The following is a 14,509-nucleotide window of genomic DNA, read 5'->3' as shown; positions in this document are numbered from 1 at the left end:
TTTTGGCATCATCGGTTTTTCAGTGACACTGTCACTAATCATCCATATAGTGGTTTCAGGTTCTACTACTCGAATTTGAATCAAAGACGAATGATTGTTGTGTGTGTGTATTCAGGTACTTTGGAACACCGTGATGATCAATTTGGGTACTTGTGGATTAATATGAGATGTGATTCGTTGATTGGTGGTTGCATTTGAGTAAAATGAGTAATTCATGGAGCTTGTCGAATACCCTAATACAATTATAAGCATTGAAAGAACTCAAGCCTAAACCGAAGCTTAGACCAAGTAAGAATCACATATGAAATCCTGAGACTACTACGTGTGGGTTAGAAGACGATTACGGTGGCCAAAGATGTGGTATGTTGTTTTCTAGTTTGGTTTCTTACTGATTCAAGGTAACCAACGTTTGGCAAATTGATGAGTTGTGCAAGTGATGATTAAGAAAAACGAGAGGGGCATGGAGCGATATTGACGAGGAGGGGGTGTGGGACTTAACTCTATTTATTTTCGAAATACCGAGATACATTGGTTATTTTATAAAGTTTTAACTGTATAAATGAACATGCGTTCCTTCTAGGGATCATCCGTGTAACACGTGTCCATAATTATTATGTGCTATCTATGTAATTATTATAATCGACAGTGTTTTGAGAAATCACATATAATACACCAAAGTATGAGGGGCACATTGGTAGTGTGACAAACCACTCTATGCAACATCACATATTGTCTAGTTGCCTACAGAAATAGTGGCATATGATGTTGAGTACATGTAAAACCAAAAGAAATTATTAAACTATATAAAAACTGATAAAGAAAAGATCGAGGCAGCTTGATAATTACAAGAATTTGACCCTTGTAGACTAATATTAATTATTTTAACTTTTCTTTTCAATTGAAAAATACTTATCTACGATAATTACAACCTTTATGACTTTAAACAACATAAACATTGTTATATATGAGTTGTAACAAGTAGTAGGACTTATTAACTTTAATGATAAATGACTTGTAAGGTTGATCAAACTTTAGGAAATTATTACAAACTCAACGAGTAGTTATATGTAAATTATAATAAATGACATGCAAGATTAACTATAGGAACAACATTCATAAATACTAAGAAGATTGATGTTAAAAGATACGTGGATAATACATATACTACAAAATCTAATAAGTCATTTTATAACGTTTAGGTAATTCTTAAATTTCATGTAATAACATAGATTTGTTCCTAAAATAAAATATGATTATAATATAGGAAAGTTTCTAAAATAGTCCAATTATTTTAGAGAAAGAAACCTAAATGGTATAAATTATTGAAATATTTCATAAATGTCTATGTAAAACCCGTTGGAGGCGACACATTTGAAATCGAGCCGATGGGTTTAATATCCACTAATATGCCGTCACGTGTAAGAATTCTGACAACCCCGAACAAATTTGGAGAAAAACTGTCAAAAACCCCCAAGTTCAAACCCAAATCCGTCGTATTTGAAATCCATGAAAGACCAAGTTTGAACCAAATCCGTCTCCTCCGACCAATTTCAACTCAAACTCGTCTTCAGCTTCCTCCTTTTTGAACCAAATTTGTCTTCAAATTTAACGCTCCGACCAATTTCAATTCAATTATGCCTCATTCGACCAATTATATATATATATATATGTGTGTGTGTGTATTATGCAATCCCGGTATCATACATGAACACCATATTTTAGTAACAACATCCAATTTTTTGAAAGATCGATTTTAAGAAATACATGACTTGTAAGATCAAACAAATTCATACTCAAACAGTAACATGTTCATAAATTTATGATGATAAATGGCATTCAACATCAACTTCTAGGAACAACATTCATAAATACTATGATTTATATCAAAAGAGACCTGTGGATAATCCATATACCACACAACACAAGTACAACATACAAGAACGCCCGTATCAAATAACTTTTAAAGCGCAATAAATTATTTTACGACGTTAAAGTTTTGTGGTTGGTAGGTAACCGATGATTTATTTTTAATCGGGGTGACAGCGCAACTTATTATCCATTTACCTGTCTCTCTATTATAATTGGATCCTTTTTTTAGCGTGTTAATGAAAATAGTCTCTGACTTTTAATATCCATTTAGTAAAATAAACTATTTGTTATATTATACGTATTGTGCAATCTAAAACTTATTTTTAAGTAGGATCAGTTTTATTATCTAAGAGGATGATTGCTATACAACTTATTTCCATGTTTATTTGTCAATGTATTGTAATCATTTTTGAAAAAAATTTCTAATGCAAGATCATACTAGAAAACCAAAAAAAAAAAGGTGTCACCATAATACCATTAGATTGCAGCTCAATAAATCTTTGAACTTGATTTGGTGTCAACACAAAATCGATATTATCAATTTATTTAGAGTAACAATAATGTGAGAGACATTATTTTTAAATAATACAAATTTTGTCACCATGGTCGGTGCATATGATAACTACACTGTGTCACTGTACATGCGTTTATGATGCATTATTGTGTGCGTAAATAATTTAAAAGAACTTATAGTCTTATAAGCTCTAAACACATGGATCGCAAAAATCATGTGATCTAGCTTCAATTCCTGCTTCTATTATTTAAGTTTGACGTTACCAGATGATGATGTAAGACTAGGTCATTAGGTTGCATCCACTTGTTAAATTCTTGAACTGAACGGGTTTTACCTCATCGCAATGTCGTGCCTTTGGCCAATTGTTATTAGACAATGTTGCAAAAATCCTGACTAGACGTCGATTAATGATTAATCCCCGATTAATCACTAGTCAATACCCCACCGATTTGTAGCCGATTAATCTCCATTTTTCCAAAACGGTCAAAATTAAAAATTTTATATATAAAATTCAGAATATATATGTTATATTTAAAAATTCACATACAGATTCCAATTCGATTAATCCCTGTTAATCGCTAATCCCTAATTCGACTAACACCTAACAAATTTAAAACGCTAGCCTTAGGTGAGAGTATCTCCTGGATCGAAAGCGAGTGCATCCCGATACAATGAATTTAACTAGTAACTCATTTAAAAGATTCAGTTAACCGTTAAAAATAACACATGATTGCACGTGACCCAATTGTGTCTTAAGCTCTAACTCTTACGTGTAATGTCTGTTTAAACCTATACATACATCATTTATTATGTATACATATAAATAATAAATAAATTAAATAAATAAATCTTTATGTTATGTGTGTGTAAATTATAACCTAACCCCACCGCCCCACCACTCCGCCGCCGTGCCACTACCGTCGCCGGCGCCGGAGAACCACCGTACACCACTTCAAGATCCAATCTTTATCATATTTTTTAATACCACCGACATTAAATCTCAAAGGGTCTTCATTTTTATAAAAAATAAAAAAAACCCATATCCAAATTACCATTTTGCCCCTCGTCGGACCTCCAAGAACCACCGTACACGGTGGGTCCCACTTTCATCTTATATTACAACTCATACTCTTTAACTCTTTTACTTACTTTCTCTCTCTACCATCATCTTCTTTATTACACTTTCTCTCTCTACAAATTATTCAACACAAACCCCATTTTAAAGCCTTGATTTTTAACATTTTTAAACATTTTTTCAACATTTTTTTAATATTTTTTAATTTTTTAAAATATTTTTAAATAAAATAATTAATTTCCCAACTGGGTTCTTAATATCTCAATCAAGAAAGGAATCAAACCTACCAATTGATTATTATTTTATTAAAATCTTTTGTGGGTTATATATATTTATATATATACATATATGATATATATATATAAATGTGGTTTGTTTTAGTTTTAGAGAGAGAAAGCCCTCTACTTTCTTGATGGGTATCTCTCAAGTGTGTGTTGCTTGAAGGTGTTTTAAGTGTTAAGTTAGTGTGTGTGTGGATTTGAGGTTTAATGGATACCAAAGGCAGGCTTGTAGCAGGTTCACATAATAGGAATGAGTTTGTTCTAATCAATGCTGATGAAGTTGGAAGAGTAAGTTTGATTCCATAATATTAATCTTTGTTTATCTGAAGTGGGATTTGATTCTTGATTCATTTTGTTGCTTGATTTGGAAATCTTGAATTTAAGCTGAAATTTGTGTATTTGGGATGTTGACTTGTTCTAAATCTTGATTCAGTTTTGTTAAATCTTGAATTTAAGCTGAAATTTGTGCAATTGGGATTCAAATCTTGATTCAGTTTTGTTGCTTGATTTGCAAAATCTTGAATTTAAGCTGAAATTTGTGTGTTTGGGATGTTGACTTGTTTTAAATCTTGATTCAATTTTGTTAAATCTTGAATTTAAGCTGGAATTTGTGCAATTGGGATTGTTGGTTTTGAAATCTTGATTCATTTTTGTTGATTAATTTGGAAAATCTTGGATTTTTAAGGTGAAGTTAGTGCATTTGGATGTTGACTAGTTTCAAATCTTGATTAAATTTTGCTGCTTGATTTGCAAAATCTTGGATTTTTAAGCTGTTTTTCGTGCATTGGGTTGCAGTGTTGTACAATCTTGGATTTTTAAGCTGAAATTTGTGCAATTGGGATTTAAATCTTGATTAAAGTTTGCTGCTTGATTTGCAAAATCTTGAATTTAAGCTGAAGTTTGTGCATTGGGTATGATTGGTTTTAAATCTTGAATTTTTGATTCAGTTTTGTTGCTTGATTTGCAAAATCTTGAATTGTTAAGCTGAAATTTGTGCATTTGGGATTGTTGGTTTTGAAATCTTGATTCAATTTTGTTGCTTGATTTGTAATATCTTGAATTTAAGCTGAAATTTGTGAATTTGGATGTTGACTAGTTTCAAATCTTGATACATTTTTGTTAAATCTTGAGTTTAAGCTGAAGTTTGTGCAATTGGAATTTAAATCTTGAATAAAGTTTGCTGCTTGATTTGCAAAATCTTGAATTTAAGCTGAAAGTTGTGCATTGGGTATGATTGGTTTTGAATATTGATTCAGTTTTGTTGCTTGATTTGCAAAATCTTGAATTGTTAAGCTGGAATTTGAGTATTTGGATGTTGACTTGTTTTAAATCTTGAATTTAAGCTGGAATTTGGGCATTGGGTATGACTGGTTTTGAAATCTTGATTCAATTTTGTTGCTTGATTTGCAAAATCTTGAATTTTTAAACCGAAATTTAAGCATTTGAATGTTGACTAGCTTCAAATCTTGATTATTTTTTGTAACTTTATTTGCAAAATCTTGAATTTAAGCTGAAACTTGTGCATTTGGGATTGCTTGATTCACATCTTGATTCAATTATGTTGCTTGATTTGCAAAATCTTGAATTTAACTGAAATTTGTGCATTTGAGATTCTTGGTTTCAAGTTTCTGCAGTCAATTACACCTTTCTTTTTGTATTTATTACTGTCGGTGGGACGAATAATGTTAAAAAAATTTACCCTTTTCGATAAAAAACACTGCACATATGTTAAATTTGATGTGTATTTTAATAAAGGTTGTCACTTTGCTTGGTTGAAGCTCCATTAATATGGGATCTATGGCCTTAGTTGACTTTAGGTGAAAACTTATTAAATGGTATTTGATATCTTGATCTGAAATTGATTTTAATTTCTTTAAACAGGTGACATCTGTAAAAGAATTAAGCGGGCAGATCTGTCAGATTTGTGGCGACGAAATCGAAATAACAGTTGACGGTGAGCCATTTGTCGCTTGCAACGAATGTGCTTTTCCAATATGTAGACCTTGCTACGAATACGAAAGACGAGAGGGTAACCAATCTTGCCCTCAATGCAAAACTCGGTTTAAACGAATCAAAGGTAAAAAAAAAAAAACTCTCTTTATGGTCAAATTTTAGTCAAATTTCAAGATTTTGTGTGATTAATAAGTTGGATCGTGGTTAGGGAGTCCACGAGTTGACGGCGATGAAGATGAAGAAGGATTTGATGATTTGGACCATGAGTTTGATGTTACAAACGGTGTTCCCGAGTCGGTTCTTTCTTCACACCATAATATGGGACGGGGCCCATATAATGCCGGTTCTGAGGTGGATGGCGCCACTCTAAAGCCCGAGATCCCTCTTCTTACTTATGGTCAAGAGGTATTAAACTATTAATATAATGGCATTATTTTCTTTGTAATACAAAAACTGTTATAGGGTCGGGTCATTGGTCAAATCAAGATTTATGATTTTTATGTATATGGTTAAAGTCAAAAATTTTTGAGTTTTTTTGTTGGTTAATATGACCATGTTTGTTTATTTGTAGGACGATGGGATATCGGCTGACAAGCATGCTTTAATCGTCCCACCATTTATGAACCGGGCAAAGCGTGTTCATCCCATGCCATTTTCTGACACTGCTTCCACGGTTTCTTGTAAGTATTTGGCTTATGCTAGTATAAAGTTTCAATTTTTGGATTAATATTTATATGTGTATCGTTGGATTTGTACTTTTTAGTGCCACCTCGACCCATGGATCCTAAGAAAGACTTGGCGGTTTATGGGTATGGAACCGTTGCATGGAAAGATAGAATGGAGGAATGGAGAAGAAGGCAAAATGATAAACTACAAATGGTTAAGCATCAAGGTGATGGTGGTCATAATGATGGAGATGTCGATGATCCCGATATGCCAAAGTAAGTGCATTTTTTTCAATATGGTTTTGTTATAACTAGTGCTCATTAATTTAATCCTCTCACGTTTTGTTAGATTCGTTTAAAAAACAAGTTGCTTTAGCTGAAAGCGACTTCATGATCATTGCGTTTAATAAGTTGTTAGATTCTTCCTATCTCACGACAATGCAACTTTGTGACACGTGTGTTGATTGATATGATTACAAATTATTATGTTATCGTCCAAGATTTTGTTCTTTATGATTTTGAAATGGTATTTTATTTGAGCTAAAAACTTAAAAGTAAATTGTGGCCCGAGTCAAATGTTTGAATAAAGTTTAGGGGCCCACAATACATATGCATATGTATATACGGGCTTACGATCAAGTTATAAACATGTGAAGCAAATTGATTCACTAATTTGTTTTAACTTTGATTCACATGATTACATATTTGAGCAAATTTGTAAATTGTAAAGTTATGAATAATGTTACAAGATTGATGAGTTGGTTTGCTTCTCATGAATGCTTACTTTCTCATTTAATCCTCACTCCATATATATGTGCGTCTATATGCGTGTGTGTGTATATGTATATATACATGTATATGCATGTATATGTATGTGTGTGTATTAGTTTTGCTTCTCATTAATGTATACCGTCTCATTTAACCCTCACTCCGTATATATGTGCATCTATACGTGTGTGTGTATAAACATATATATATATATATATATATATATATATTATGTATGTATATATACATGTATGTATGTATGTGTGTGTATTAGTTTGCTTCTCATGAATGTTTACTGTCTCATTTAATCTTCACTCCGTATATATGTATACATACATATATGTATGTATATGTGTATGTATGTATGTGTATGTGTGTGTATATATGCATTAAAGTTGCAAGCTTTTAGTAGGATGCCATTTATCTAAATCTATGGAAACTTATTATATGTTATATATGCATAGGATGGATGAGGGAAGGCAACCACTTTCAAGAAAGTTACCGATTCCTTCAAGCAAGATAAATCCATACCGAATGGTGATATTGATTCGTATGGTGATCCTCGGTCTCTTTTTCCACTATAGAATCCTACACCCCGTTAACGATGCATACGCCTTGTGGCTCATATCGGTTATTTGTGAGATTTGGTTTGCGGTATCATGGATTTTTGACCAGTTCCCAAAATGGTTCCCGATTGAACGTGAAACGTACTTGGACCGATTGTCACTAAGGTATGTGGGTCCCCTCCCAACTTAATCATTTTCTTTTACGGTCAAATAGCTAAAATTTTAAATACTACTAAAGGAAATAGCTAAAGGTATTTGCAGTTAAATTATTAGTGATCATTGAATATATATATATATATCATTACAGAACTGTTAAATTATTTAAGAACCTCAAGGAATCCTTGAAAGCTAACTTTTTTTATAAAATTTTTTGTATGTTAATGTTATTTGAGAGTAGTTTTATCATTTTTTATATCTATATTTACGATTACAATTTTGAAAAATAGTTTTTATACATATCTATGTTTTGTTTTACACCTATGTAAATTTGTTAGTACATAAATTTTACATATATGTAAACTTGTATTTAATATATGTAATAATTTTTTTTTATATAACATATGATAAAACTACTCTTAAATAATGTTAATATATAAAAAAAATAAAAAAATGTTTGGTTGTTAAGGGTTCCTAAGAGTTCTTAACTTTTTTAGAGTTCTTAAACATTAGATATTATTTAACGGATCAAATGAACAATTTTAAAAGAATAAGTTCAATGAATTGAGCGGATTAAAAGTTTAAAAGTCATCTAAAATGTCTAAAAAAATACTTAAAATCTACTAAATCATTTTATATCGAAAAACTGGTTTACCATTGTAAAAATATAGCCTTTACAGTTTTTAACCGGATTTAAAACCGTAACTATTTTTTAATATCAACAAAAGAAAAGACCCAAATTATTTGTGGTGCGGTCTAACCCGGCCCGGCCCACCCATTTGCCACTTTTACTTATGTATCTGTTTTGTAGATTAAATTTATTAAAAAAATATGTAACAGGTATGAAAAAGAGGGAAAACCATCTGAATTAGCTCCGGTAGACGTTTTTGTGAGTACGGTGGACCCCATGAAAGAACCGCCACTAATTACCGCCAACACGGTGCTATCAATCCTGGCGGTGGATTATCCGGTGGACAAGGTGGCTTGCTACGTCTCTGATGATGGTGCTGCCATGCTTACATTTGAAGCGCTCTCAGAAACATCTGAATTCGCACGAAAGTGGGTCCCGTTTTGCAAGAAGTTTAACATTGAACCGCGAGCTCCCGAGTGGTATTTTGCTGAAAAAGTTGATTATCTTAAAGATAAAGTACACCCCTCGTTTGTCCGTGAACGCCGTGCCATGAAAGTAAGAATATATTTAACTTTTTTGGTCAAAGATATTGACTTTATATTGATTGACTTGCAAAAATAGAAATTAAAAACTACATTTTCTTGCATGCACATAAAAGACCATTTTTCGTCCAATTTGATCATTCTTTTGCATCTTTGTAACGGAAAGTCAAATACTTGGTCAAAAGGTTAACCGTTTTGGTGTTTTTTATTTTATTTTATTTTTTTTGGTGATGGACAGAGGGAATATAAAGATTTTAAGATATGATTAAAAAACCATTTTTGATGAAGTTGAGGCAATGTATGTACAAAAAGTACCATTTTTTTAGAATTTGATCATTCTTTTGCATCTTTGTAACGGAAAGTCAAATACTTGGTCAAAAGGTTGACTATTTAAGACGCTTTTTTCTTGCTTTGGTGATTGCAATGTACTTATCATAAACTCATTGAAACTTATTGAAATACAGAGAGAATATGAAGATTTTAAGGTAAGAATAAACGGGCTCGTAACAATGGCACAGAAGGTTCCAGAAGAAGGATGGACAATGCAAGACGGTACTCCATGGCCCGGAAATGATGTTAGGGATCATCCCGGAATGATTCAGGTAATAATATAATTTCCCAACCTTTTGGAATGATTTTAATATAAATTAATATTAATAATGTTTTTTAACTTATTATTATTGTTATTTATATATTTTATGGAAATAGGTTTTTCTTGGAAATAATGGTGTCCATGACATAGAAGGAAACGAGTTACCGCGTCTCGTTTATGTTTCTCGTGAAAAGAGGCCCGGATTTGATCACCACAAGAAAGCCGGTGCCATGAATGCTTTGGTATGAATTTTTCTTGATTTTTGTTATTTATTTTGTGTTTTTACATTTTTAAATACATTTTCACGTAAAGCTTCTAACTTTTGTGTTCTTTTTGAAGATTCGAGTGTCGGCCGTCATTTCAAACGCACCTTATATGCTAAATGTCGATTGTGATCACTACATAAACAACAGTAAAGCACTAAGAGAATCTATGTGTTTCTTGATGGACCCCACATCCGGAAAGAAGATTTGTTATGTCCAATTTCCTCAAAGATTTGACGGGATCGATCGTCACGATCGATACTCAAATCGCAATATTGTGTTCTTCGATGTAAGATTTGATGGGACCGAAGTATTTGACTTTTTTAAGTCTATCTTTGTAAGAAGTAATAATTTTTATTTTTGTTTTGTGTTTAGATCAATATGAAAGGTCTTGATGGGATTCAAGGGCCGATATATGTTGGAACGGGTTGCGTGTTTAGGAGACAAGCTTTGTACGGTTACGATGCCCCGCCTAAGAAAAAAGCACCCGGAAAAACGTGCAATTGCTTGCCTAAATGGTTGTTATGTTGTTGTTCATCAAGAAAGAAGAAAGCCAAAGGAAAGTCAAAGGATAAAAAGGAAAAGTCAACACGAGGCAAGAAGAACAAAGACCCCCCCAAACAAGTACACGCGCTAGAGAATATCGAAGAAGGAATTGAAGGTAAGTGTAATGTTTTATAAAGGGTACCCGAATTTCGTATCTTTTTATTTTTGTAGTGTAAAATATAATATTTAAAAAAATATTCGTTTTTGTAGGAATAGATAGTGAAAAGTCATCACTTATGCCTCAAATAAAGTTTGAGAAAAAATTCGGTCAATCTCCTGTGTTTATTGCTTCAACACTTTTGGAAGATGGGGGTGTTCCTCCGGGTGCCACGTCAGCGTCACTGTTGAAAGAAGCCATTCATGTTATAAGTTGTGGTTATGAAGATAAAACCGAATGGGGAAAAGAGGTATGTGAAATAAACAAGAATAAGTTAAATTTTTAAGCTGTTTAGTTCATTGGTCATTTTCGTATTGTGGGTCATATTTATGTACTAGGAGAATAAAATGGGACCCACAATATTAGCTAGGTCTGTAAACGAACACGAACGGAGTATGTTCGTGTTTGTTCGGTTAAGTTTAACCGAAGAAACGATTGGACACGAACTAAACGAACGGGGTTATCTTTTTTGTGTTCGTTCGTTAAAAAAATGAGTGTGTTCGTATTCATTCATTAACAATGTAAACGGACGGTTCACCAACAATGTGTTGGGCATAAAACTTTTGGATAAATATATTAATAACTTAAAAGAGCGAACTTAAACAAACGCAAACTAACAAACCTAAACAAATTTAGTTGAACGAATGTAAATGAACGAGACGTGTGTTCATGTTCCGTTTGTTAAACTAAATAAACAAAAACATTTGTTCATGATCCTTCATTAATTAAATAAACGTACATTCAGCCAAACAGTTCACTGAACGTTCGGTTTGTCTGTAGATATAATATCAGCTATGTCATTTATGATATGAATTATGAAATTATGAATAACTAATTGTTATTTGAAAAAATAGGTTGGATGGATTTATGGTTCGGTTACAGAGGATATCTTAACGGGCTTCAAGATGCATTGTCACGGGTGGAGATCGGTTTATTGCATTCCAAAGAGGCCCGCATTTAAGGGTTCGGCTCCTATTAATCTTTCGGATCGTCTTCACCAAGTTCTTCGGTGGGCCCTTGGGTCAGTTGAAATCTTGTTTAGCAAACATTGCCCGATTTGGTATGGTTATGGGTGCGGTTTGAAACCGTTGGAACGGTTTTCATATATAAACTCGGTTGTTTATCCATTGACATCTGTCCCGTTGCTTGCTTATTGTACACTTCCGGCCATATGTCTTCTCACCGGGAAGTTTATTGTCCCCGAGGTAAGAAAAAGTTTTGATATTTTTATATATAAAAGTGAACTGCGGTTTTTGTCCCTGTGGTTTGTCCAAATTGGCGGTTTTAGTCTAATAGTTTCAAATTTGCGATCTTCGTCCCTGTGGTTTCATTTCACTTGCAATTAAACCCGAATTCATTAACCCCGTTAAGTTTGGAAGTTAAAACCATCAGCGTGCCCCTCACGTGAGGGACATTTTTGTCCTTTTTCTCCCCAAATAAACGCCAGTTGTAATTTGCAAGCCCCCCTCACGTGAGGGGCTTGGGTATATTTGGGGTAAAAAGGACAAAACTGCCCCTCACGTGGAGGGTACGCTGATGGGTTTAATGACCATACTTAACGGAGTTAATGAATTCGGGTTTAATTGCAAGTGAAATGAAACCACAGGGACGAAAATCGCAAATTTGAAACTATTGGACTAAAACCGCAGATTTTGACAACCCACATGGATGAAAAGCGCAGTTTACTCTATAAAAATTAAAGTTCTTTTCGTTATAGTCCGTTTTGACCCGATCAAATTGATGTTTTTTTTAAAATGGCCTGTTTTGTCCGAACCCATTCGGGTCTGGTCCAGGTCGGTTTTTGGGGTGCAGAAGCTTTAGTATGTAAGTAGTAATAATCTTAGTCCTTTTAAGAAAATGATTTAATTTTTCTTTTTGGTTTACATTTTTTATTTTAAGCTTTTGGCCCGTTAGGATTAAACTCGCGAATGCTGACGAGATTATTATGTTGTTTACAGATTAGTAATTACGCAAGCATTCTCTTCATGCTCATGTTTTTGTCGATTGCGGTTACAAGTATTTTAGAAATCCAATGGGGAGGTGTCGGGATCGACGATCTATGGAGAAACGAGCAGTTTTGGGTTATTGGTGGCGTTTCGTCTCATCTTTTCGCGCTCTTCCAAGGTCTCCTAAAAGTCTTAGCCGGAGTCAACACAAACTTTACCGTCACATCAAAAGCCGGTGACGACGGTGACTTTTCAGAGCTTTATTTATTCAAATGGACCACTTTATTACTCCCGCCATTAACCCTTTTAATCATCAACATAATCGGTGTGATTGTGGGTATATCCGATGCCATTAGCAACGGGTACGAGTCGTGGGGCCCGCTATTCGGGAGACTGTTTTTTGCTATATGGGTGATTTTACATCTTTACCCTTTCCTTAAAGGTATGATGGGGAAACAAAACAGTGTTCCGACTATTCTCATTGTGTGGTCTATTTTGTTGGCATCGATTTTCTCGCTTTTGTGGGTCCGAATCAACCCGTTTTTGGACCGAGGTGGGATTGTTTTAGAAGTTTGCGGGTTGGATTGTGACTGAGGATATGGTAACCGAAGAGTAGACACGAAACATATGATGAAAATGAAATGTTTTATCAGTGAATGTGTGTAGATAAAAAAGGGTTGGAGCCTGATGAGTGATTTTGAAAAGTTGTTTTTTTTTTAAATTTGATCATTATTGATTCTTTTGAATTTGGGTAATTTTTGTGGGATAGACTTCAAAAATGATGAATATGTCTGTATAATCCCTAGGAAGAACATAAAGTTTAGTCATTTTGGTATAATTTAATATTGTTATTTCTTAATAAGGCATGTTTGTTCTTGAGTCTTGATTAAGTTTTCGTTAATCTTTAGTTGTTATTTCAGGTCATTAAGCTTACGAGTTTATTTATTGGTGTAAACGAGCCAGACCTGAACTTAAGCTTATGACTTGTTTTGACTTATGAAAGCTTGATTTCGGCTCGTGAATCGTTATTTCAAACTCGAGCTTGGCTTGTTTATTATTTTTAAATTTATGCACCGTTTTAATTGTTTAATTGTTACAGGACACAATGAACAAGGCTCGTTTTGACTTGTTATATGAAACTCAAGCTTGGCTCGTTGATTATTATTATTATTATTGGAAATCGAATTGTTACAGGACACAATGAACAAGGCTTGTTTTGACTTGTTATATGAAACTCAAGCTTGGCTCGTTTATTATTATTATTATTATTATTATTATTATTATTATTATTATTATTATTGGAAATCGAATTGCTACAGGACATAATGAACAAGGCTTTATTAGGTTCGTTTACGGGCAACCTACACAATGTATAAAAAACCCCGCTGAAAAACAAATGATCAGAGCCTATAACACAATATATAAAAACTCTATTATTTTTTTTTACTTTTATATGGTAATATCATATTCATAAAAAAAGATTAAATAATTTACATTCCATAAAATTTGTCAAAAATAAAATTGATCAATATATTGCATTACAAATCTTTATAAAGTGTGAAAATATGGAATTTCATTCCTACATTTTTTCCATATGAGATTAGATTTACATTCCATATAAATACATAGACTTAATAGTAAAACAATTCAATACTGTGTGGTGAACAACATATAAGCTTTAAAAACTAAACGCCAATGAAACATCTTGCACAAAAAAAAACACTTTTAGCAACTTTAAAATTTCATAAATTTTTCGGTCAATAATATGAAAAAGAAAACAAAAGTCACTTGACAATTCTTTAGTTACAATACCCATCTTAGAAAGTTTAACTAATGATAAAAGTTTCAAAATTAACTAGGTAAATTTCTGAAAAATAAAAGCAACGCAATATAAGCAACTCTGTTCCTCACTGAAATGTTAAACAAACAACCATATTCATTGAATTGCTACAATTTCAACCACAAGAAGCAAACCTAAAACGCTA

The 14,509-nt window shown here is 32.9% G+C and overlaps 1 protein-coding gene across 1 annotated transcript; it reads left to right on the top strand.

The window, feature by feature from the left end:
* Positions 1–3,554: 3,554 nt before the first annotated feature.
* LOC143617502 (cellulose synthase A catalytic subunit 5 [UDP-forming]-like) lies at positions 3,555–13,270 on the top strand. Its single transcript, XM_077090039.1, has 14 exons — positions 3,555–4,027; positions 5,621–5,816; positions 5,901–6,097; positions 6,264–6,372; positions 6,456–6,633; positions 7,590–7,856; positions 8,688–9,033; positions 9,485–9,622; positions 9,729–9,854; positions 9,952–10,164; positions 10,251–10,536; positions 10,632–10,828; positions 11,433–11,783; positions 12,537–13,270. Exons 1-14 carry the CDS (start codon positions 3,947–3,949, stop codon positions 13,116–13,118), a joined length of 3,267 nt encoding a protein of 1,088 aa, XP_076946154.1. The 5' UTR covers positions 3,555–3,946; the 3' UTR covers positions 13,119–13,270.
* Positions 13,271–14,509: the final 1,239 nt, after the last annotated feature.

The sequence above is a fragment of the Bidens hawaiensis genome, unplaced genomic scaffold, assembly GCF_021521415.1.
Source record: "Bidens hawaiensis isolate Kalapana, Puna unplaced genomic scaffold, B.hawaiensis_p1.1 tig00055114_1, whole genome shotgun sequence".
In the NCBI taxonomy this organism is placed as follows: Eukaryota; Viridiplantae; Streptophyta; class Magnoliopsida; order Asterales; family Asteraceae; genus Bidens; species Bidens hawaiensis.
Note: the sequence above shows the minus strand (reverse complement) of the source record. Positions and strands in the feature narration are given on the sequence as shown.

Coding starts and splice junctions, on each gene's coding strand:
- LOC143617502 (XM_077090039.1), top strand. CDS start 3,947: ATGGATACCAAAGGCAGGCTTGTAGCAGGTTCACATAATAGGAATGAG. Junction 10,537..10,631: donor TATCGAAGAAGGAATTGAAG/GTAAGTGTAATG, acceptor TCGTTTTTGTAG/GAATAGATAGTGAAAAGTCA. Junction 11,784..12,536: donor GGAAGTTTATTGTCCCCGAG/GTAAGAAAAAGT, acceptor TGTTGTTTACAG/ATTAGTAATTACGCAAGCAT.